The following is a 24,225-nucleotide window of genomic DNA, read 5'->3' as shown; positions in this document are numbered from 1 at the left end:
GAACAAGCTGCCCCGGTACCCAGAGGGAAACCAGGAGCAATGAGGTGTTCAGGGCAGAACAAGGGTCCTGTCAATGAGAGCTGCCCCAGAGTGGAGGCTGCCTGGGGAGGTAGTGAGCGTCCATCTTGGGAGGTCTTCCAGGAGAATCTGGAGTACTACTTCTCATTGAGGGTGTAGTGAAGATTCCTCTTCAGGGGTGGGTTCCACTAAGTGTACTCTGGGTCCCTTCTGATGCTAAAATTCTGTGATTCACCCTCTCTCTCCTAGGCCTTTATGAATAGCTTCTCTCGGGCTGTGGCCTTGGAATACCAGTCCTCTGGAGTTATCATACAGGTATGGGTGTGGGTGTGAGTGTGAATGTGCTTGTGTGATTGTTAGGGCCTGAAGAGATGGATGGGAAAGTCTGTGAGGAGCTGAGAGATGGGGGAGAGCTTGGGAAGAGGGCAAGGGGGTCAAGGTAAGTGGGATGGTGAGAGGCAGCAGGTTTGGTGAGGTAGCAGGAGGGTGGGGGCAAAGATGGGTGACAGCTAAGGGGAGGAAGCTTTGGGAGGTGGGTAGAGTGAGAGCTATGACCCTTATGTACTCATCAACTTCTTTCTCCAGACTCTTACTCCTCTGGCAGTTTCCAGCAACATGAGCCAGATGCACCCACAAAATTCTTGGTGAAGTCTTCAGATGACTTTGCCAGAGAAGCCTTGGACTGTAGGCGTCTCTAACTTCACCTGGGGGTGTTTCCTACACTCTGTCCACGTGAGTGACTGGGGTGCCCATTGGGTTGAACTAATAGGGAAGGTGTCCAGACAACTCCTGGCTGATGGGTTGGCTAAGGAGGGAAGGAAGGATACTCTTCATGCAGGAACTCTGTAACCCCTTTACAAAGATCTCATATGGTCCTCACAATAACCCTGGCAAGATAGGTGCTGTTATTATCCTCATTTTCCAGTTGAAGTAACAGTCAGACAGCTGTTCAGTGACTTGTCTGGGGTCACACACTGGTAAGTTTCTCAGGCTGGATTTGAACTCAGGTATTCCAGACTCCAGGTCCAGTGCTCTAGCCATTGTCACCTATCTGTACACACCTGGGTAGAGGTTGAATCGTTGGAGTGTGTGTGTATTGGGGTGAGGGGATATATTGGGTTTTTTTGAGCAAAACCCATGGGGTTCACAAAAGAATGGGAGGCATGAATGAAGACAGATGTCTGCCCAGTTATAGTGTCATGGAAAGAACATTGGATTTGGATTCAAAGACCTGGGCTGAAATCCTAGCCTTGCCATGTACTGACCTCATCAGTCACCTTGCCCAGGGTTTGTCTGGTACACAGGAAAGAATACTGGATTAGGAAATTCCAGTCCTGGCTGTGAGGTATTGAGCAAGTCACTGAATATCTCTGAGACTCAGTTTCCTCTCCTGTACAATGAGGTGAGTGGCTCAGGGTCCTTCCTTCCATCTCTAAATCTGTGATTCTAAGACCCAAATCTCCAGAATTCAATATTTTTCCACATGTGAACTGAGAGTGGCTGTAATCAGGTGATCTCCATGGTCCCTCACAGCTCTGAGTCCTCCTTTTGGAGAGATGAGCTCCTGCCTGTGATTTCATAGGAGGTAGGGAACTCTGGTGAGGACCTTCCCTCTCCCAATACAGCTTGTCTGCAGTCTAGAGTGTTGAGTTGCTGGGGCACTGAGAGGGTGCCACAGCCTGTCTGTCAATGCTGGCCCATTGGCCCCTCAGCTTCTCAGCCACATGGCTTGTGGAGGGCTCAGATGTTCTGAGAAAGTCATCAGAGCAACCCCCCTCCTCCCTGGGTCTGATACTGAATCTTGAGGCCTTGAAGGAAATGCCCCACCAGATTTACAGATTGGAACCATTCCCAGGTGCCAGTTGTCATAATTGACAGGAAATGGGAACTCACTTATCCAAAGCCTCTGACCAATGCCTAAGACCTTGGCTTTTGTTGGGGGGGGTCCCTTCAGTTATAGGGCAGACTCTCTAGAACTTGGTTGTCAGGAACCTAGCCAGTTCTATAAAATTCAATGATGCAGATGTAGTTACCTAGAACCCACTGTGGTAACTTTTGTTTAGGGCTCTTATCAACAGCCTAGAGTGCAGGTATGTGGAACTTGGTGGCTACAAATCAGCTCACAAGAACTCTGTCCTTCCGAATTGAGGTCACTGGGCCTTACTTATTTGATATGTTTTCTCTAGAAGTCATTGGTCCAGAAACAATGAAGAATATGACAAGACCCCCAAAAGAAACACCCTAGCTCCAAAATGTGTGCATGTGCATGCAAGCATCTTCATCTTCTTCAAGGAGAACCCACTGGGTATTTATTCTAAACCTATTGGCTCTTATTCAACACAAAATTCTTACAACCTTGGTGCTCTGGTTCTCTAAGTCCAAAGAAGATTAGAATTAGCAGACTGGAGATGCATGGACCACCTCCCCACGCACCCACCCGCCAGAAGGGGATGGACTCAGGGTGCAGATCAAGACCTAAGGTTTAGGACATGGCCAGTGTGGGATTTTGCTGTGCTTGATTAGGCATCTTATTGCAAGGGCTTTTTTTTCCTTCCTTTTTAAACAGGAAAAGTGGGAAGGAGAGGAAATAGATTTAATTTAATTTTTTAAAAAAGGATTAGAGGGTACATGGAGTTAACTAGAGAAGGGCAGGGTGACTGATGGAATTAAGTGATGGAGCAAAAGACAGAAATACAAAAGGCAACAATAGGTTGTCCTGAATGCTGACTTCTTAGAGATTAGGACATTAGATAAATGGACTCTGGATAGGTGATTTCCCACGGTTCCATCTAATATTAGGGTGATGAACTGACTGCCAAGGAGTTTATGACTTGGTCTAGATTTGCCCAAGGATGCAGAGAGATGGGTGAGCTTATTTTTTTTTTAAAAAGGAAATTGGAGTTAAGTGACTTGCTCAGGGTGACACAACTAGTAAGATCTGGAGTCACACTTGAACTCAGGTCCTCCTGACTCCAGTTGTTGATGTTCTATTCAGTGTGCCACCTAGCTGCCCCAGTGAGCCATTTAGAAAAGTTTACCAAATATTGTTTTTATTTTTAAAGGAAACATAATTTTTCATCATATACTATAGTGCTGGCAAGTTATCTGCTTGACCACTTTGCATCCAGTTGCTTCATTTTACAGAATATGGCAGTGAAACCCAGAAAGGGTATACGATGGAAAAGACATAGTGAAGCAGGAGTGTGTCTGAAAAGAGCTGAGGGTTAGTAGACCAAGCTTATAAGAGTCAGCCATGTAATGGGTGCCCCAAAAAGCTGATCTTGAACCATGTAAGTGGGGCAGTAGCTTCCAAGAATAAGAGGTGGTAGTCCCACATACTTGATGAGGAGGCCTGTGTTCAGTTCTGGGCACCATGGTTTAAGAAGGACATTAATGGCTGAAAATTTCCAGTGGTGGGAAACCAGGACAGAGGAGGGCTTGGTATCCAGAGTATACCATCAGCTGAGGGCATTGGTGGTACACAATCTGGAGAAGAGAGAAGGAGATCATGATGGCTGTTTTCTAGTACTTGCGTGCAGGAAGGGAATTAGCTATGTTCTTTGGCCTCATAGGGCAGACCTGGGAGCAGAGGGGCTGGCAGTGGGGTGGGGCAAGGGGAAGAAGGGACTGAAAAGTGGCCAGTTTTGGCTTGAGATCAAGACAAACTTCCTGAGGATAAGAGCTGTTGCAAAGGTCACCGGGTTGCCTTGAGAGGCGAGTTCCCCTTCCTTAGAGGTCTTGAGGCTGAGGCTGGAGTAGCATGTGCTGGGTGTCTTCTAGTGAATATTCTGTTCCTGTGTGGGATGGATTCAATGGCCTCCTGGGTAGACTAGAACCCCCGGGCCATCTGACTCTTTCCCCTTCACAGAACTGTGCACCCCAGTCCCAGGGTTTTCGAGCACAGAGGCTGAATTCTATTTATCCAGTACCTGCTGTGTGCGAAGCCTTGAAGTGAACAGAGTGTACTCTACAGCATGTCAGATAATACCAAAGCGTTAGAAACAGTAGGGACATAATTTATACAATGTTAAATGATGTTGATACTGTATATGCCAGAGGCTGCCTCCCAGACAGTTATCTGTTAGCAATATGAAGATTAGAACACAAGGTAACCTCTCTTAATTCATACAGCATAAATACATGGGGGCCGCTAGGTGGCGCTGGGTGGGGTAGATCTCTGGGACTAGAGTCAGAAAGACTCATCTTCCTGAGTTCAAATTCAGCCTCAGACTCTTAGTAGGTGTGTGATTCTGGGCAAGTTACTTAACCCTGTTTGCCTCAGTTTTCTCATCTGGAGAAGGAAATGGCAAACCCCAAAATGGGTTACGATTTGGACACAATTGGAGAACAAATGAATAGATGAGAGGAAGGGGAGGAAACATTTTTATAACATCTACTATGTGCTAAGCCCTTTACAAATATCTCATTTGATTCTCATGCCAACCCTGGGAGGTAGGTGCTGTTATTATCCCCATTTTACAGGTGGGGAAACTGTGGCAGGTTGAGGTTAAGTGACTTGCCCAGGGTAGCATAGTTACTAAGTGTTTGAGAACAGATTTGAATTTAGGTCTTCCTTCCTTCCTTCCTTCCTTCCTTCCTTCCTTCCTTCCTTCCTTCCTTCCTTCCTTCCTTTCTTTGAAAGCAGTTGGGGTTAAGCGACTTGCCCAGGGTCACACAGCACAAGTGTCAAGTGTTTGGTCTGAGGCCAAATTTGAGCTCAGGTCCTTTTGATTTCAGACACTGTGCCACGTAAGAGCCCCAAATTCAGGTCTTTCTAACTCCAAGCCCAGCACTCTATCTACTGCATTACCAGCTGCCTCATCCACAACATTCTCTGCCCTGTGAGGCTTCACCTCCTGATTGATTGGTTCCTTCCAGAACTTCCATTGTAAGGGGAAGGCCAGGCAACAGTTATTTTCAGCCCTCTCCAGGCTGCATTGCAGTCATCTGCACAGAACTTCCCCTACCTTTTCTCTTCCCGTTTTTCAGCTTCTTTTTAGCACTCCATTAGAAGCAAAGCTTCTTGAGCCAGGGAATGTCTTTGTTTCTGCTTGTAATTGTATTTCCAGCACTTAGCACAATACCTGGCACATAGTAAGGTCTTAATAAATGCTTACTGGCTGACTGGCAGTATAATGTATAGCAGTCATGTGGAAGAATCTTGGACTATCAGAGGTGGAAGGAACACCTGAGAATAGAGAATATCAGAAGTATAAGGGACCTTAGAACAGAGAATGCAAGAGCTGGGAGGGACTTTGAACATGGAATGTGAGAGCTGGGACGGCTCTTAGAACAGGGAATGTGAGAGTTGAGAGGGCCTTAGAGATCATGTAGTCTAGAGATATCAGAACTCCTGGACAGAAAAACACCAAAATGCTCCCCAGACCACCTTAAAATGTAATTGGGAAATACTTATGAAGGTAAATACAACTGTGCTCCACGGCTAATGTTCCTAAGTCAGCAGTCATCTGCTGGGCTCTGTTTCTCCTGGAGGTGTCTGAGGAGGCCTTGAGGGGGCAGTGCCCCAGGCCCCAGTGCTCTGGGCCTGGGAGCCAGGCTGAGGCCAGGCTGCCTCCTGACCACTGTGCTCCCTCCTTTCCTCAGGGTTTGTTGCTGTGGCCCCTGAACTCCAACTTCAAATTCATCATCCCGACTCTGATGTTCTTCTACTCTCTGTTCAATGCATCCAGAAGATCCTGAAGAAGTTGTGGGAAGGAGGGGGGCTCAATTGGAGGCCCTTTGTCGGGGGAGGGGTGATGACTGCTGCTGGTGGTGGGAAGAGGGGGGCAAACAGAGGGGTTTCCTCTGCTTGGCTCATCCCTCTGTCCTGCTTTCTAGGGTCCCTTTGAGGAGAAACCCTAGCCCTGAGAAGCTGTAGCTGTAACTTGTTATAATAAATTGTTTTCCCTTTAGCCAGCTATCTGTCTTATCAATAGCTGCATGTCCCAGCACACTCACTGCCATCCTGGTGCCACCGCAGCCCACAGTCGCGCTGGGAGTCCCGGGACTGAACCCCACCTCCACCCCTCAACACTCGCAGGTCTGCTGAGTGGGGCCCAGGAGAGGCAGCCTGACCTCTGTTGCCTATGGACAGCCCTCCAGATACTGAAGGCATCCCAGAGAGCAGAAAGGGCAGGGGTGATGGGGGAGATGCAGGAGGATGCCTCCTCTCCTCCTTCTCCTCCTCCTCCTCCTCCCTCCCTCCCTCCCTCCCTGCCAGCTCCCCACTCTTAGAAGTTGTCACAGACTCCAGGCTAGGGTGGAGGGGAGTTCATACACTGTGAAATTTACAGGCCCCAGGAATTCTGGTTCCCGTCTGGAGCTCAATCCCTTTTTTCTGTAACCCTGGCCAAGTGACTTTCTGTTCCTAGTCTCATTTTCCCTTCTGTAAAATTAGTGGTGGGAGGGATGGATTGTGATGAATTTCCCAAATTCCTTGCCAGCCCCTGGGACCAGTCCCTTATATCTTCTTAAGTCTGACATTCCAGGTCTTGGGTTCAAGCTGGGCCATTGCCCTCCACATGTGCCACTTTCATTTTTCCAATGGCATGGAAGCCAAGGCTCAGAGAGGGGAATGCATTTGACTAAAGTCACTCAGCAAACCCACCCAGGGAGGGGCAGAGGCAGGAAAGGTCTCAAGGCTCTCTGCCTTAGAACAAGCAGAGCGCCTTCGCCTCCTGCCACCCCCCCCATGCATGTCACAGCCCTCTCCCCCTGTACCCCTCCCCCTGCACTTCCCCACCACCACAGCTCCCTCCCCTCACCCCCTCTGAACACCTCTAGCTGGAAGCTGGGAGGGGTGGCTCCCAGAGGGCAGAATTCGGCCCTCCCTCTTGGCTGCCTTTAGCTATCTCCCTTCCCCTCCCCTTGAGGAAGAAAAACAAGGAAAGAAATCAAATTCTGTCTCCTTCCCAGGGCCTCTGGGGACCCAGCAGGGAGTCACCAAATCCCGGAGTGTCAGGGCAGGAAGGGATCGCAAAGGTCGCCTGGGCCAAATCCTCTAGACAGATGGGGAAACGGAGACCAAGGGAAGGAGTCGGACCTAGGCCAGGGTCTCATAGTGAGGCAGAGGGGGGCAGGGCCCAACTTCCCACTCCTAGCTCTGGGGCCAAGGGAGCTTACCCACTTACCCAAGGCCAGAGACTGGGAAGAAGAGATTGGAGAAGGCCCTGCCTTCCCTCCATTGTCTGTAGGACTCCCTGAAACTCCCAGGATGGCGGAGGATTGGCCCTGGAAGCCTTCTTGGAAGCAGCCAGTGTGGCAGCTCAGGTGTGGCAGGGTGTGAGGAGTTCAGCTGAGACCAGATGCCCCTTTTCACAGCACCGAGTTCAAATCCTGCTTCTAACACTCATTAACTTTGTGACCTTGGACAACTCCCTACGGGGACTGGTTTTCTTTATCTGTAAAAGGGCGTTGGCCATCTGGCCTCTGAGATCCCTTTCAGCTCTAAATCTTATCCTATAAACTCCTAGATATCTGAAACCTTTGAGGGAAGGAGAGGAGTAAGAGGGGAACCACTTCATTTCCTCTTCCCTAGACTGTTCCCTTCTCCTGGTATAGGATGTAAATGAGGTTCCTTCAGAAAGGAGAGTCCTATGGAGGGGACCTAAAGCAGCCAGTGGTAAGGCATAGGGCCATGTTTCCTGCTCAGACTGGGAGTCCTTGGAAGGGAAGGCCAAGCCTTCTTCCTTTTGCAGGGAGATTCCTGCTAGGGGACCCTAGCCACCTTGGGGTTCATACCCCTAACTTGTGCCCCAGCTCGATGTGGGAGAGAGGGCTTGGTGCCCCGACCTTGCCTCAGGGGCCTGCTTGGTGCCTCCCCACTTGCCATCCACCCCCACCTCCCAAAACAGAACTAAGCCTCAGTTGCTCGTTAAATAGAAACATATTTATTTTATCATCATACATTCCTTATTACATGAGCAGCCACCAAGAAGACATTTAGAGGGAAGAGAGATGGAGGCTGGGCAGAGCAAGGCACAGCCTCCATTACTTCTATGGGACCTACCCTAACTCCGGAGCAGCCCTGGCTCCCAGCTCTGCCACTGGCTTGCTGTGTGACCTAGGGAGAAGTCCCTTTCCTCACTCTTGAGCCTCAGTTCTCCTGTCTCTAACATGAGGGAATAAAACTCCATGATCTGATGTATCTTCCCACCCTGATAGTCCATGCACTCAGTGTAGTGGCTGGCACGTAGTAGGTGCTTAATAAATGTTTATTGATTGATTATTGATCTAGGTCCTAACTTTCTAACGTTCACTTTCTATGTTTTGAGGTGCCTCCCAGCACTGACCTTCTCTGTTCTAAGTTCCTCCCAATTCTGACATTTGGTGTTCTAAAAGTTCTCCCAGTTCTGATGGTCCATGTTCTAAAGGCCCTTCCAGCTCCAATATTCCACTTTCCTAGAGTTCTTCTAGCTATGACATTCCTGTTCTGAGGACTCTCCCAGCTCTGACATCGCTTACTCTATGACCTGGTTTGAAACCCAGGGACTGAATCCATCCTTGGGGTCAGAATCTTTCTCAGCAGCAGATGTTAGGGGAAAGGGAGAAGACATAGGCTTCCAGGCTGGGACAGCAGTATCACAGGCAGGTTGTAGAATTCCAGGTGTGCTCAGGGCTGGGCATGAGGCAGAGCGGGTGCCGAGGGCAGTGGCTGGGCAGGCAGGCAAGATCAGGCCTAGTGAGTCGGGCAAGAGGGAGGGGGAGGCTCAGACAGAAAGGTGGCCAAGGATAGGAATGTCAGCAGAAAAAACTCAGTCCCTGGGAAGGGCAGGAGTCCCTTTCTCACTCTGCTCCAGGCCCCGAGACACAGCCAATAACTCATAATGAGCTGCTGCACCCTGGAGAGCCCTCACATCTAAGAGGGCAGCCACATGCTTCCTCCTTGGGAGAGATGAGGGGATATCATTGAGGTCTCAGAATCCTCACCATCCAACCCAGGTCCAGAACAATCATTCTATCCAGATATGGGGCTTGGAACTCTCCCAAAGGCAGTTCTAGAACCCAGAGACTCATATCGAGAACCCACATTCTTTCTCCAACTGTTTCTGGGGGTTGACACCCCCAGCTTAATTCTCACCCTAGTTCAATCCCAGAGCCCTACCCCTAAACATATCTAGAGCCAATATTCTCCCCAAGTGCTGCAGGCTAGAGCCCATCAAATTCTGTAGTCCTCACCAGCCCAAAAGTCAACTATAGAAACCCCAAACACAGATCCATAACCCTAGGCATGGTCACAACACAGTTCTGGGAGCTTTATTCATATATCCAGCTCCAGAATCAGCCTCCCCCTGAACCAAGTTAATCCTGGAATCCTTATCTCTAGAGCCCAGAAGCCAGAGCTAGAACCCCCAGCTCTGAAACCCACCCAGAACAGGCCCCTGCAATACATCTCCACATACTGCACCAGGGGCCTTTGGTGCAGCTCCCCCACCAGGGCATAGGCACATATCAGAGTGAGTACTAAGGGGAGACACAGTGATGTGGGGCAGGGGAGAGAGATTATCAGGACAGAAGGAAGGAGAAAGATGGGGGGGATATTGGAGGGGCACAGAGGGGGATAAAGATGAGACGAAATGATGGGACGTTACAGGGAAAGAGATGGGGAGACAGTAGGACAAAGGAGATGGGGAAAATGAGAACAGGAAGAGATGTAAGGGGAGAGATTGGGTGATGGAAATGGGAGAGATATAAGGGAGATAGAGAGGAGGAGATATTTCAGAGATGGAGAAGGGCATGAGAGAGAGGAAATGTTGGGGGAGAGGGTGGGGAGGGGAAAGGAGAAGGAGAGGAAGAAGAAGAAGGAGGAGGAGGAGGAGGAGAGGAGAAAGGAGAGAGTGAGAGAAGAGGAAGAAGAAGAAGAAGAAGAGGAGGAGGAGGAGGAGAGAAAGAGGAGAGGAGAAAGAGGAGGCAAAGTGGGGGGAGGGAGGGAGGGAGAGGGAGAGGAGAGAGGAAAGACAGAGAGAGAGAGAGAGAGAGAGAGAGAGAGAGAGAGAGAAGAGAGAGAGACGGAGGAGGATAGATATGGGGGGAGATTGGGTTAGACTAGTCACAGAGACCCAATTTTGGAAGAAGAGGAGAAGGGAGGAAGGGCAAAGGCACTAGGAGAAGAGGGGGATCCTTTGCCTCTTCAATTTTCTACCTTTCTCCCTGTCCATTTCCCAACCATCCACTCCCTCCCACCTGTGGACATGTCCATTCATACCTGGTAAGGCTGGTCATGCATTCTTCTGAGGGCCAAGGTCTGAGCTCCCAGGGTCCCTACAATGTCATCCAGAGCCTCAGAGATGGTCAGCTGCTTGTGACACATCACTTTGGAGAAATGGGGCTGGAATTGTCCAGAGAACGGAGAGATCAGAGTTCATCTGACTCAGAGCTCCCTTCAGGTCCCACCCAGGCCACTGAGTCCATAGGTAGAAGAACCAGGAATTCTGCCCCCTTCCAGCCTTAATGGGGGGATCCCAGAGCCCATCACTGTCTTCATGAGGATGGGAGGGGTTGAGCACACACATGTAGCCAAAGCTGAAGCTCACCTAATTCATGCCCACCCATTCCACACAGAGTCCTACAAGGTCAAATCCATCCTGGAGCAGCAGGCCCAGGCACAGCCACAGGCCTCCATATTCCTGAGTATAGCAGTCAATACGCACCGGCAGCCTATGGGAGCTTCGGCCCAGACCCAGATTCTGCCCCCCCCTCCCCAAGCTGGGCCCTCTGTGTAAACATATCTCTCCTCCCTCCATTCTGCTCCCTCCCCTTTCTTTCCTCTCTTTCTTTGTCTTAGTCCAGTCTCTGGCTCGGCTGGACCTCGGCCTGATCCTAATGTGACCCTTGTCACAACCCCCAGGTCACCATTTTCTAGTCAGTTTGGGAGGGGGGCCAGAGGCTTCCTGAGACTGACCTGCAGTTCTTGAAAGAGCAGGTCAGCCAGGACGCGGTGGGAGAGGTGGGTGACATGGTCAAGAGCATTTGCAGCTGCCTCCCAAGCAGGCTCGCTCTCTGAGGGCCCCAGGTGGGACAGGCGCTCAGCTAGGGAGCTGTGGGGGAGAAACCAGGGCCCATCACTAGGTGGCCTTGGGTACCAGCTGGCTCCCTCGAAGTATTGGGTGGGCAGGCAGGCAGGAAGGGAAGTGTATCTCTCCACATTTGGAGGATGGGTTTCTGTGTCTTTGGACACTGTATCTCAGTGGTGGGCAGGTGGCATGGCTTTGGTCTCTGTGAGAGGTCTCTCCATATCTCTGATGGGAGGATGTCTCTGTCCTTGGAGGAATCTCTCTTTCTCTGGGTAGGCTTTCTAGTGGAGTTTCTCTGTCTCTGGAGTTCTCTTTGTGTGTCTGAGGGTCACTCTGTCTCTGGAGAGGTTTCTCTCAGAGAGTGGGGAGGAGTCTCTTTTGAAGTCTGTGTTCCTGAGGAGGATGTCTCTGTGTCTCTGGGAAGGATGTTTTTCTTGAGGTCAGAATGGGCGTCCCTTTCCATGTTTCCAGAAAAGGTATAGAGGGGCCCTTTCTGTGGCCCTTTTTCAGGGTGATAGATTTGGGGACAGGAAGGAAAGGACCTCAGAACATCTGGGATAGGGGCCGACTCCCCAATGACAAGTTGGGTCAACTCCCCATGGGGAGAACATTAGGTCATGCTGGGGCCCTTCTCTCCGTCCTCTCTAGGGTCTGGCTTACCGAAGAGGGGGGCCACAGCTCACTAAGGTAATTGTCTGACTGATATAAGTGTCACACGGCAGCCCTCGGATGCTTGGGTTCTCATGGAAGCTCTCTACCCACTGCTGGAAGCTGGAAGGTCAAGAGATGGAAGGAGAAGCTCATGTCAGGTGTCTCCTTTGCAGCCCACCCCTCCAGTTCTGAGCTCACTTCCTCCAGGAAGCCCTCCAGGTTTCACTCTCCCTCCTCTTTTGTCATTTTCTCACCTCCCACTCACTTCTCCACCCTCAGGCAATCTGATTTCCATCTTCACCACCTGATTGAAAGTGCCCTCTTCTGAGCCACCAGGAATTTCTCTTGCTAAATCCAATAACCTTTTCTCACTCTTCCTCCATCTCTCTGCTGCTTTGGACCCAGCCTATCGTCCTCTCCTCTGCATACTCTCCTCTAGGTTTTCAGGATGCAGTTCTCCCACCTGCTCCTCCTCCACCTGAGAATAACTTGGCTGATCCCACTTCCCACCTTCCTGCTCCCCCTAGTAGTGTCCCCAGATAATAACTCATTGCAAGGCTCAAGTGATCATCCCACATCCGAGATGACTCCCATATGTGGCCCACATTTGTCTGTCAAGCTCCGGGCTCACATCACCACTGTCTGCTGGACATTTCCATCTGGATGTCCATAGCTGAGAATCCTAATAGAACTGATTTCCTCTCCAACCTACCCCTCCTCCTAAACCTCCCATTTCTACAATCTGTGCCTTGTATCCCCAGAGCCTGGGACAGTACTGATACATAGCCCAGCTCTGCAGGAAGTCCCTTCCGACCCCATCCACCTCTTCCCTCTGAGAGCACTTTCCATCTGTTTAGCATACATTTGTGCGTGCAACATTATTGGCTTGCTGTCTTCCAGATCGGAATATAAGCTCCCTGATGGCAAGAATTGGGAAGTGTTTGGGGTTTTTCGAGTTTTTTTTTTTGTATTCCCAGCCACTGGTCTGGTGCCTGGCTCAGTCATTCAATATGCCTGGGCCACGACGTGAGCGCCACGGTGCATGGTGTATACTGGCAAGCTGGCCTCGATGTAGCCGGCCTGGCAGCCCATGGGCTTGGCGGCAGCCCACAGCATCCGCCTGGCTGGCAGCGACCTCTGCGCCCTGGCGAGCACTGGACATTGCAGCCAGCTTCTGCCTGCTGCCTGACATCCAATTCCTGCTGAGCCAGACCCAGCCCTGGGCATAGTGAAGGAGCAGCGTCCTCACCTGTGTCCCACCCCCTGTGGTTCCCAAGGTCTTGTGTCCTTTGATGGCTCCTTGGGAAGTTGGTAGAGGCCATCTCAGTGCTCCTAGATCTCGGTTTCCAGGGCCTCCACTGGGTTGGGGGATGGGAAGGGCCTGTAGCTGGAAGCTGCCTCACCCTCTATACTCTACACGTTTCAATAAAGTCTTTGGAAAGAGATGGCCGAGTGTTCTTGGGATGGGGGATACAGTGGGAGGAAGGGCACAGAGCACAGTCCCCAAAATCCCTGCCCATCATGTACAACCAATGCTGTCACCAGGCATCGCTGTGGTTCCTTCCAGGATGCCAGGGTTCCTCCATGCCAGGTCTTAGGCTGGCCGGCCCCGCCCCGTTACCATTCCACCTGGGCGTTCCACCAGTCCTTCATTGCCAGGTGACCCCTCCCCCCTCAGACCTTAGGACCTGGGTGATCCTGTGGCCTTTCATCCTCTGGATTCTGTAGAGCTGAGCCTGCCCCTCACCAAGGCTGTCCTGAAGAACCTCCAGGTTGTCCTGTCCAGATGGGGTCGTGGATGGAACTAGGTGGCTCAGCCTTCCAAATGCTCGGCACTGTGGCTGCAACCTGGTGGCTTCTGCGGGTAGCCTGGTGGCTGGGCCATGCCCTGCTGGTCTATGGGCTGCCCCAGATTGGCCTGGGCCTTGGCATTTCTCTCAGGAACAAGGGGCCTGGGCAGGTGTGTGGGAGAAGGAGGGAGGGAAAGGGCCCAAGGGGAGGAAGGGGCAAGGGCTCTGATGATAGGGGTCCTGTGACCTGCTGCCTCAGAAGAGTCTGTGGACCATGGATGGAGGATTCCAGGACCTGGATTCAAAATTCAGTCAAGCTGCTTCGGACCCCCTGTGACCCCCGGGCAAGTCACTTCCACTCTGGGCTTCACTTTCCTTGTTTATAAAATAAGTGTCTGACCAGGGGCCCCAAGGTCTGTCTGAACCTTGAATCTGATTCCATGACATGGGTAACCCGAGGAGGCTGAGACTCGGGTGGCTTTTTTTGTTTTTGTAGTTTTTTAACACTGGGGCAGCTGGACTAAATGATTTCCAGAGTCCTGGGAGGCTTTACATCTGAGGTCCTCTGATCTCAGTATTGCATATGTATGGTGCTCACATTCAGGGAGCCCCTAGGGCTGCAGGCCCCTGCAAGCACATTCCCTTGTGCAGACTCCATTTCCAGGTTGAGTCCACTGCACAAACTTAAAGTCCTTTTCAATTCCTGGGCCACGGAGTAGAACTCAGAAGGAGGAGGTGGAGAGTAGAGGCTCTCTCCTGCCCTTCCTGGGATCTCCCATTGGGTGGGTCCTCCAGAGGGTTCCCCCAGGGACTCCCAGATCTCTCTCTCACAGTGGTAACCGGGGCCACAAGCGGAATCGGCAGGAGCTATGCTCATGAGGTAAGTGGGGGGGTGGCCTGGGGCCAACTGAATCTGTCTTTAGTATACCTGGACATGGCCCCACATCTCTATTCCATTGCATTCCACATACATGGTCCCATGCATTCGGTGTTTTTCCATATGCTTTCTTTTCTATGTGCCCTGATTATTTTCTAGAGCCTCAGGATGTGTTTGCAGGGGGATTCTGTGTAAATACATATAAATGTGTAATTAATGTTACATGTGAATGTATATACATAATAGATACACATACACAAAGATGAATAGATAGAAAGAGAAGTAGATAGGATAGATACAAAGACAGACAGACAAGTAAATCCATATTTGTCCTGAGTGTTTCTGCTCAGGGGTTCCTATGAATTCCCCACATCCTTCTTTGTCCTATGCACGCCTGCTTATTTGGATGGACCTTCTTGAGTCTTCTGTAGGTTTGGGAGGTTCTGTGTGCCCACTCCCTCAGTCTCCCCATTCTCCTGTGTCCATACAGCTGGCCCGAAGAGGCCTCAATGTTGTACTGGTGAGCCGAGATCTCAGCAAGTTACGTCGGGAGGCAGAGGACATTGGTGAGGGCTGCACTAGAAAGGAGGGCCATGGGAGAGAAGTGAGGCTGGTCAAGGTTCCACAGTGGGATTTGGAACCCAAAAGACTCAGGTTGGACACAGCTCTGCTAGACACGGGCTGTGTGTGAGCCTGAGCCAGTCAGTCCCATGTGTTCTCTGGGCCTTTCCTCATCTATATAATAAGGAGCAGCATTAAGCTTCTGTTTCTGAATTCTCTGAGTTTTCCTACAGAGAGACTCCATGGTAAGGAAACAAGAGTCATCCAGGTGGACTTCAGTGGAGGCTTAGAGATCTATGAGACAGTTGAGAGAGGCTTGGAGGGCCTAGACATCGGCATTCTAGGTACACACCCATTCCTCTTCCCTTCTCAGTCCTGCCCCAGAATTCCTCTCATCCCTTGCTCTGTGGTACTGATCTGATTTTTTTCCAGTGAACAATGTTGGAGTAGCTCCAAGATAATCCCCAGAAGCTAATGGATGTGAAGAATCAGGCAAGGTAGAGGAAGCTACATTATCCCCCCACCCCCGCCCAACTCATGCCCTTTTCCATTTCTCTCCATTTTTCCATCTCTTCTTCTCCTCTCTTTAATTCTGCCCTCTTTATGTGCCCCTTCCTTCATTACTCCATCTTACCTTCTATCTCACCACCCCCAACTCTGCCACCTTTCTAACAGGCAGAAAGTGCTTTCTAAATTTAAATCAGGTCAGAAATGTGAGCTCCCCTTGCTTCTGTGGCCATAATAATAACCAATGTTGAGAAAATGTTGCCTTGAAAATTCCGACAATTTGTTCCAGTTTAAGTCTATTTATTGTCTGTGTATTTATTTACAAATGTGGTATATTTGTTTTAATTGGGCCTTGGTCAAGCTTGGGGGGAGGGATTTGAGTGCTTAGGAAATTTTCCTAGAGGAGATGGACCTTGATGGGGGGGCGGGTGGGGGGAGCCTTGAAGGTTGAGAAAGACATTAATGTCTCAGCAAACTCCAACCTGAGAATTCATGGCCAGGTTGCTTTTGGGGGAAGTGAGAGACTCTGGGGCCCATGAAAAATAAAAGGTGTCCTCTGTCTTCCCAGAGTTTCACAGACATGATGAATTGTAACATGCTGTCAATGGTTCAGGTAAGACTGAGGCAGAAGAGACAAGAAACATCATTGGCAGGGGATGGAAGGGAGTAGAGGGAGGGACATGGGGGAGAGTTCAGGCAGTATGCCAAAGGTGGATCATTGGGTAGATTTAGCCTTCTTCCTCCACAGATGACCCGGATCATCCTGCCTCAGATGGTAGTCAGGTAGGGGCCCAGGCATCCCCTTCTCCCCATCTCTACGGCCTGCTTCCCATCCATACTGACCTCCTCGCCTATCTCACACACACCCCCAGACACTCATTTGCCTTTGATTCTGCCATTCTCAGTTTTCTTCTCCGATTCTGCAGGGGACGAGGAGTCATCATCAACATATCCTCTGAGGCTGGCAGACAGCCTTCCCCATTCTCGGCATTATATGGGGCTACTAAGGTAAATGGGTCCCAGACCCTTTCAAGTTACCAGGAAGAAGAAAGAGGTTCAGAGATGGGGATGGAATGAACAGAGTGTCCCATGTGGAGCTGAGAGCAGTGGGGTGGTGGGAGTGCCCCCTCTATCCCTGATTCCCTCAAAGTCATTGGGCAACCAGCTTTCTGAGTTTCAGTTCTAGTGTATATAAAACCAGAGAGTAGATACTAAGCCCTTCACCCATATTCACCCACCACCACTGTGGGTTCAGTAATTTTCTTAATGGGGGGCCTCACAGAGTAATAAAATGAAACCAGCCAAAGTCTGAGTGCCCCCTTACCAAGTGCGGCCCCAGGAGCCTCCTTGGACATAGCAATGGAAGCTGAGGTTCACTTTTGCCTTTTGGCACTGACAAAGCTTGCCACATGAGGGAAGGACACGAGAGTTCATTAAGGAATTATTAAAGTCTCACTAGGCTCTGTGATAAGCAGTGGGGATATGTACAAGCAAGATAACAATCTTTGCCCTAGGCTTGGGAATGGGGAGGTCATCATTGTTAAATCCAGAAAGTCCTGAATATAAAAAGGAGGCAGTCTAGGCATCTCCACCAAAAGCAGACTCCAGCTGGAACTGGTCAGTGATCTGGCAACGCCCTTGCAGAGGAATATTCCATGGTGAGCAGGCAGCAAGGTTGGAAGGATGCTCTAGAGTGAGGAGGTCCCAGGGGCTGAGGAAAGTTTCCAGAGCAGATAGCAAGAAGAGAATATTTTGAGGTCCAGAAGATCCATAAGAGGGCTGAGGGGAGTGAGATTTTTAGGAAATACAGGCATTAATTGGAGGGGCTGTGGGTGCTTGGCCTAGAAATGTCTTCAAGCACATGACAGTATGTTCGGTGAAAGAAGCTTTCCTTCTGCTGGGACATAGAGGATGATTTACATTTTACTTAATAGCAACAAGGAGCCTTTAAAAGTTTCTGAGGAGGCAATTGATGTAGACAGATCTGTGCATAAGCAAAATGATCCTGAGTAAAATTTGAGGGATAGATGGGTAGAGAGAAAGAGTGCACCTAGGAACATCTGTGAGAAGGCTCTTCTGATGAATTAAACAGGTGGTGGTAAGAGCACAAACCACAGTAGTGGCCCTAGAAGGAGAGGAGGGGATAGGAAAGATACCAAGGATATGAACTGCAGAAGACCTGGTCTGACTGGATCCTAGCAGAGGGAAGAGGGAAGGAGCAAAGCTAACCCTAAGGTTCTTATCAGAGAATGGTTGCATGGCGGTACTAAGGTCAGAAAGAAGCATGGGGTAAAGGAAAAGGTCGTCTTGGTTCTGGATATGCTCCAGGTGGAGGCAACAGGCAGGAAGCTCACGGGTGAGGCCAGGGCTAAAGGTTGTATTCTGAGAGTCATCGCTATCAAGGTGGTAGTAAAACCATGGGAGGGAAGGGAGATTGGCTCTGTTCCATTCTGTCTTTCGGTGTTTACCACATCATGATCTGTTGAAGGAATTGGGTGTGTCTGGCCAAGGGAAGAAGTGACTGGAGGCCAGGGCATTGTGAGAGCTGTCTCCAAGCATTTGAAGGGCTGTCATATGGAAAAGCAATTCTACTCTTTTTGTTGAGGGTAGATCCAGGGATAATGGTAGAAGTTGCAGAGGCAAATCTAGACTTGGGGCAGCTGGATGGCACAGTGGATAGAGCATCAGGCCTGAAGTCAGGTAAACCTGAGTTCAAATCTGGCCTCATACACTGGCTCTGTGACCATGGGCGAGTCATTTAACCCTGTTTCCTTCAGTTTACTGATCTGCAAAATAAGTTGGAGAAGGAAATGTCAAACCACTCCAGCTTCTCTGCCAAGAAAACCCCAAAATGGGCTCATGAAGAGTTGGACATGACCGAAACAACTCAATAACAATTAATATAGACATGATACCAAGAAAAGCTTCTTAACTATCAGAGCCTTAAATAAATAGAATGAGTTTCTTTGCAAGACAGTAGTTTGTCCCTCACTAAAAGTCAAACTGGGTGACCACTGGTCAGTTGCATTATAGAAGGGATTCCTCACGTGTGGGATGTACTAGATGCCTTCTAGATGGGATGCCTTCGAGCTTGAGGACTCTGGGATTCTGTAACATCCACATGTTCTGTGGAAGCCCTTTCCTCTCTGAGATTCTTCGTTCTGTATCCTAAAGTCCCTCCGGGTTCTGGCAGTCTATAATCTAAGGTACTTTCCAGCTTTAACGTTGTGTGTTCTAAGTCTCCTCCCAGCTCTGACAGTCTTTGTTCTAGGCTACCATACACTCTCTTACCTCCTCAATCCCACCCAGAGCTCTTATATTCCATATTCTAAGGGCCTTCTCATCTTTCATGTGCTATTTTCTCAGTTCTGATGTTTTCTGTTCCAATAACATTATCAAATCTGATGATCCCTTCTTTAAGGACTCTCCTAGTTCAGACTTACTCTGCTCTAAAGCCATCCTTAATTTTCTCTGTTGTGAGGCTCCTCTCTGCTCTGATATTCTTTATTCTAAGGACCCTTCTGGCTCTGTTATTCTCTGTTCTGGCCTGACATTGCATGTTCTAAGGTCCCTCTTAGTTTTTTTAACCTTGTAAAATTTAATATAAATACACTGTTGTCTTCTTTTAAGTTTGTTTGGTCTTCCCTCCACCATGGTCAAGGTTTTTTTAATTTGTTGTGTGTTCATTTTTCCAGCCTACTTCTTGACTTTAAACTGACATTAAAGTTGGGTTCTGTTCTCCTGGGGTAGAGAGGCGCTGTTTTATTTTCTCTGTTTCAGAGCTAGTTGTGAGAGTCTCTAAATTTTCATTTCTTTCAAGGTGGTATGATCTGGGGAGAGGTGTGGTCACTGCTTTCTTGATCTGCTCTCTGGGCTTGACCCAGGAAGGGCTCCTGCTCCCCTAGAGCCACCACTCTGGAACTGTGACCAGGTCCCCAATTCTCCTGCAGCCACAAGCACTACCCTCTCTTTGCCTTGGAACTGTGACCAAGGTCCCTCCCTTGTGACTGACCACCAGCACTCCTATCCACTCTAGAACTGCTACCCAGAACTGTGAATGGCCATAGAGTTGCCAATCACCCAGTGCCACCCAAAGGTCCCTTGTAATCTGTTTCTGACATTTGTGCCACCCCCCTTACCATCTGTGTGCTGAGAGCTCCCAAAGCTGCCACTGTCACTGCAATCAGCTGCAAGACCCACCATTGGGTGCCCCTGTCACAGTCTGGGCCTTTATCCACCCCGAGGTTCCAGACCTTTCCTGTTGACCTCCTAAGTTGTCTTAAGCTGGAATAATGTCTTCCTATGACCTTCTGTTGGCTTTGCTGCTCCAAAATTTGATTTGAGGCAATATTTTAAAGTTGTTTGGCAGGAAATGTTGGGAGAGTTCAGCTGGTCCCTGGTCTGTAACTCTACTATCTTGACCACTCCCTCCTAGTTCTGGCATGCTATGCTCTAAGGCCCCTCCTGTCCCTCACACACTCTGTTGTAAAGTCCCTCCCAGCTCTGTCATTTCCTATTCTAATGTACCCCTCCTCAGTATTCCCTGTTCTAAAGTCCTCAATCTGTACATTTCTCCTCCCAGCTCTAACATTCTATGTTCTGAGCCCTGAGCAGACCCCAGAGACCTCTCACTCTACCATATCCTTTGTCCTGAGGCTCCAGAATTCCTTTGGCAGAAGCCTTTCTTGTCACCCCAGGAAAGGGAACCGTGTCCAAAGGAAGAAGTGGTCACAGAGTGCCAGCAGGCTGCAGCAAGACAGGTCTTGCCAAAATAACCTTATTTCCTCTTAGGACAGGTGCAAAACTAGCAGAGATCAAGGGTATTCAATAGATAGCATTTACCTGGGTCTCACCCAGTGTTTGATAATATATCTCATGATGTGGAAAAGAGAGAGATGTGGCTAGATGGTAGCTTGATTGAGGCCACTAGGGGCGCCATGCACAGAGTGCTAGGTCTGGAACTCAGAGCCTTACTAGCTATGTGACCTGGCAAGTCACTTAATCTCTCTTTGCCTCAGTGTCTTCACCTGTAAAATGGGGATAATAATAGTACCTACCTCCAAGGGTTGTTTTGAGGATCAAATGAGAAGATAATTGTAAAGCACTTAGTGAAATGCCTGAAACATAGTAAGCATAACAAAAATGCTAACTATTGTAAGTATTAAGTGCAGGAGTCTCAAATCACTAGAATGACCAGATCAAGAGTTAATCATTTATAGTTTGATAATATCAACTGGAAAGAGTTCTCCTGGAGTGCCAGAAGGGATCTGTGCTTGGGCCTATTCTGCTAAGTGTTTTTTTTTTAAATCATTGACTTGATGAAGGCAAGATGAAATGTTTATTCAATGTGTGACCCAAAGTTGGGAGGGAAAGGAGAAGGGAATGTGCATTTTATAGTGCCTACTATGTGTTAGGCACTGTGCTAAGTACTCTACAAAGATTATCTCAGTTTGTCCTCACAACAACCTTGGGAAGTTGCTGTTATGCATATTTATAGATGAGGAAACTGAGGCAGATAGAGTTGAAGTGAGCTGGCCAGGGTCATACAGCTAGGAAGTGTGTGAAGCTGCATTTGCCAGGTCCTTCTGCCTCCAGTGTTCTCTCCAGGTTACTGCCACCCCACCCCCAACAAGAATGGATGACAGAGCCAGGAAGTGAAGGGATCATGACAGGCTGGGTGGAGGCTAATAAGATGAAACTATGGAGGGATGAATGTAGCTTTACATTAGGTGCAGAAATCCAGTTTTTTGTTGGACAACAGTTTATCTGAAAAAGACTGGAGGTTTCAATGGATTGCAAGCTCAGTATCTAGTATCACTGTGATAGCAGCCAAAAAGCTAACTAGATCTTGGCTCCAGGAACAAGCTGGTGAGCAGTCGTATCTCTCTGTACTCTTCTGGCAGCACCACATCAAGACTCTCACAGTCAACTGTGAGCACTACCCTTTAGAAGAAAACTGATAGGAAAACATGCAAAGAAATGCAAGCAGGATAGTGAGGGGCTTGAGGATATGCCATATGAGGCCTGTTCACCAAACTGGGAAACTTCTTCTGAGCCTCTCAGACTTGGGCTCCCCACCCACACTCTCCACTCAAAAAAACCCCCAAAACCAACCTGGCCTTGTGTTGATTTTGATGAGGTTTATTGGGAATATGGACCCTAGGTGGTGCCATAGTGTACAGAGGGCTTGTCCTGGAGTCAGGAAGACATCTTCCTGAGTTTAAATCTGGCCTGAGACACTAGCTGTGGGACCCTGGGCAAGTCACTTCACCCTTTTGCCTCAGTTTCCTCATTTAAAATGAGCTGGAGAAGGAATGGCAAACTGCTTCAGTATCTTTGCCAAGAGAACCCAAAATGAGGTCATGAAGAATTAGACAAGATTAAAAAATAACAACAAATATTTAGGGATTTATTTTCTCTCTAGATTGAATAGAAGCTCCTTGAGCCTGTGTGAGCAGTAGCAAGAAGGCCAATCCCACTGGTTTCTAGTATGTGTGGCATAGATAGGAGACTACATAGTGCAGTGGGTAGAGTGCTGTACCCAGAGTCAGAGAAACCTGGGCAAGAACATGGGCAAGAAATAGGCTGTTGAATTGTTTCAGTTGTGCCCAACTCTTTGTGACCTCATTGGAGGGGTCCTTCAGGCAGGGAAGGCTTCCTAGAAGAGTCAGGGTGGGAAGGGTAGCCAATCTGATCCAGAAACATTGTGGAAAAGCTGAGAGAGGTCAAAGAGCCCTGGGGGCCAGGGTGGTCAGGAAAGACTTCCTAGAAAGGAGAAATCTGACCCAGACTTTGAATGACACAGGAAATTGTCAAGGTCAGTGGAAAAATTCCTCTATTGTTTCGGAACCATAGGGCAGCTAGGTGGCGCACTACAGTGCCTGGAGTCAGGAAGATTCCTTCCTAAATTCAAATCTGGCCTCAGACACTTACTAGCTATGTAACCCTGGGTAAGTCACTTAACCCTATTGGCCTCAGTTTCCTTATGTGTAAAGTGAATTGGAGAAGGAAATGGCAAATCACTCCAGTATCTTTGCCATTTTGCGGCTAAGTTTTGTCAATCGTCATTTTAGTAGTGTCTCACTCTTTGTGACCAAGAGGGTGAAGAAGAGTTGAGGTGACTGAAATGACTGAATTACAAAGTTTGGGAACTATCCCTGAAGAGAGGCAATGTTAGGCTGTGCCACAGTTTAGATGGAACATTGATGAGCTGGAGAAGGTGCTGATGGGAACCAGCAGGACCTTGAATCTGGTCTGATACAAACTCCCTCTTTGGTGTTTCAAACCTTCATAGCCAGGCTTGCAACTCCTTCCAGCATTGTTACTCATGAGCACAGTAGGATCAGAAATGGAGAGCTGGAATAGCCCTCAGAGGCTGTCCCTCATTTCATGTGAGGAAACTGAGACCGAGAGAAAAGAAGTAACTCACCCATGATCATCCAGCTAGTAGCAAGTAGTATGGTGGGATTTAATCATTGCTCTAAACTGGAGGGGCCTCAGAGATCATTTAGTCCAACTGTCCTCACTTTACAGAGGAAAACTGAGGCCTGGGGAGCTTAAGTGACTTACCCATGGTCACAAAGTGGTTTCAGAAATAGGATTTGAGGCCAGCCTGAATCCAGCCCTCTTGCTGCTGGACTATGTGGTCTCCTATGTACTATGCATGCTAGAGCCCAGCAGAATTGACTTTCCTGCTGCTGCCCACAGAGGACAATGTACTCCCCACCCACCCCACCTGCTCTATTTCTGTCCTGCTCTCCCTACTCACCTCCAGCTTTTAGAATCTCCAGCTTCCTCCAAAGCTCAGCTCAATTGGCACTGTCTACTTGAGGCGTTTCTGATCATTCACACTGCCCCAGGTGCTTCACCTATCAATTACTTGGTATTAAATAAACAATAGTCACTAGTATTTGTATAAGACTTGCAGGTTTGCAATGTACTTTAAAAATATCCCATTTGATGCTCACAAAAACTTGGGGGTGGTTCTTTATTATGCCCATTTATAGATGTGGAATTTGAGGCCAACAGAGACAGAGGTTAAGTGACTTGCCCAGGGTCACACAGCCAGTATGTCTAAGGCAGGATTTGCACTCCGATTTTCTTGAAGCCAGATCCAGCACTCTGTCATTGGGCCACTAGCTGCATATGTTTGATATGTATACATATGGACACATGTTTCTCAGGATAGAATGGAAGCCTCTGGAGGGCAGGGATTGTTTTGGTTGTTTTTGTTTTGTTTTTGGCTTTCTGTTTTTATCTTATGTTTAGTGCCTAGAAGAACCCCTGCAGAGAGTGGGCTATTAAATACTTCTTAGCTGTTTGATTGGTCTATAGAACCAGGCATATTTAGCCAGGAGAAGAAAAGGCTTCATGCAGGACTTGGGAACTCTTCCAGGACTTGGAAGAATGTCATGTAGACAAGAACCAGTCTTGTTCTCGAACCCAGAGGGCAGAACCAGGAGCAATGAGGTGCAGGGCAGAACAAGGGTCCTGTCAATGAGAGCTGCCCCAGAGTGGAGGCTGCCTGGGGAGGTAGTGAGCATCCCATCTTGGGAGGTCTTCCAGAGAAGCTGGAGGACTACTTCTCATTGAGGGTGTAGTGAAGATTCCTCTTCAGGGGTGGGTTCCACTAACTGTACTCTGGGTCCTTCTGATGCTAAAATTCTGTGATCACCCTCTCTCACTCTAGGCCTTTATGAATAGCTTCTCTCGGGCTGTGGCCTTGGAATACCAGTCCTCTGGAGTCATCATACAGGTATGGGTGTGGGTGTGAGTGTGAATGTGCTTGTGTGATTGTTAGGGCCTGAAG

At 49.0% G+C, this 24,225-nt stretch overlaps 1 protein-coding gene, 1 long non-coding RNA gene and 1 pseudogene across 3 annotated transcripts; 2 read left to right on the top strand and 1 right to left on the bottom strand.

Annotated features, from left to right (window-relative positions):
- Nucleotides 1-242: 242 nt before the first annotated feature.
- On the top strand, nt 243-5,930 carry LOC110204573 (uncharacterized). The gene is made up of 3 exons (XR_002323335.2): nt 243-333; nt 604-750; nt 5,623-5,930. It is a non-coding gene; the product is annotated as an uncharacterized LOC110204573 (long non-coding RNA).
- Nucleotides 5,931-9,277: 3,347 nt separating this feature from the next.
- LOC110204572 (uncharacterized) lies at nt 9,278-13,334 on the bottom strand. The gene is made up of 6 exons (XM_078156821.1): nt 13,303-13,334; nt 12,719-13,039; nt 11,691-11,801; nt 10,919-11,054; nt 10,223-10,345; nt 9,278-9,457 (listed from the first exon to the last, which is right to left on the bottom strand). Exons 1-6 carry the CDS (start codon nt 13,332-13,334, stop codon nt 9,278-9,280), a joined length of 903 nt encoding a protein of 300 aa, XP_078012947.1.
- Nucleotides 13,335-13,467: 133 nt separating this feature from the next.
- LOC110204574 (very-long-chain 3-oxoacyl-CoA reductase-B-like) lies at nt 13,468-15,370 on the top strand (annotated as a pseudogene). Its single transcript, XR_002323337.2, has 5 exons — nt 13,468-13,641; nt 14,305-14,351; nt 14,839-14,914; nt 15,143-15,253; nt 15,342-15,370. The product of XR_002323337.2 is annotated as a very-long-chain 3-oxoacyl-CoA reductase-B-like (transcript).
- Nucleotides 15,371-24,225: the final 8,855 nt, after the last annotated feature.

This window comes from Phascolarctos cinereus, unplaced genomic scaffold, assembly GCF_003287225.1.
Source record: "Phascolarctos cinereus isolate Bilbo 61053 unplaced genomic scaffold, phaCin_HiC Scaffold_624;HRSCAF=1256, whole genome shotgun sequence".
Classification (NCBI taxonomy): domain Eukaryota; kingdom Metazoa; phylum Chordata; class Mammalia; order Diprotodontia; family Phascolarctidae; genus Phascolarctos; species Phascolarctos cinereus.
The sequence above is the reverse complement of the archived record's forward strand: the minus strand, read 5'-3'. Positions and strand labels throughout refer to the sequence as shown.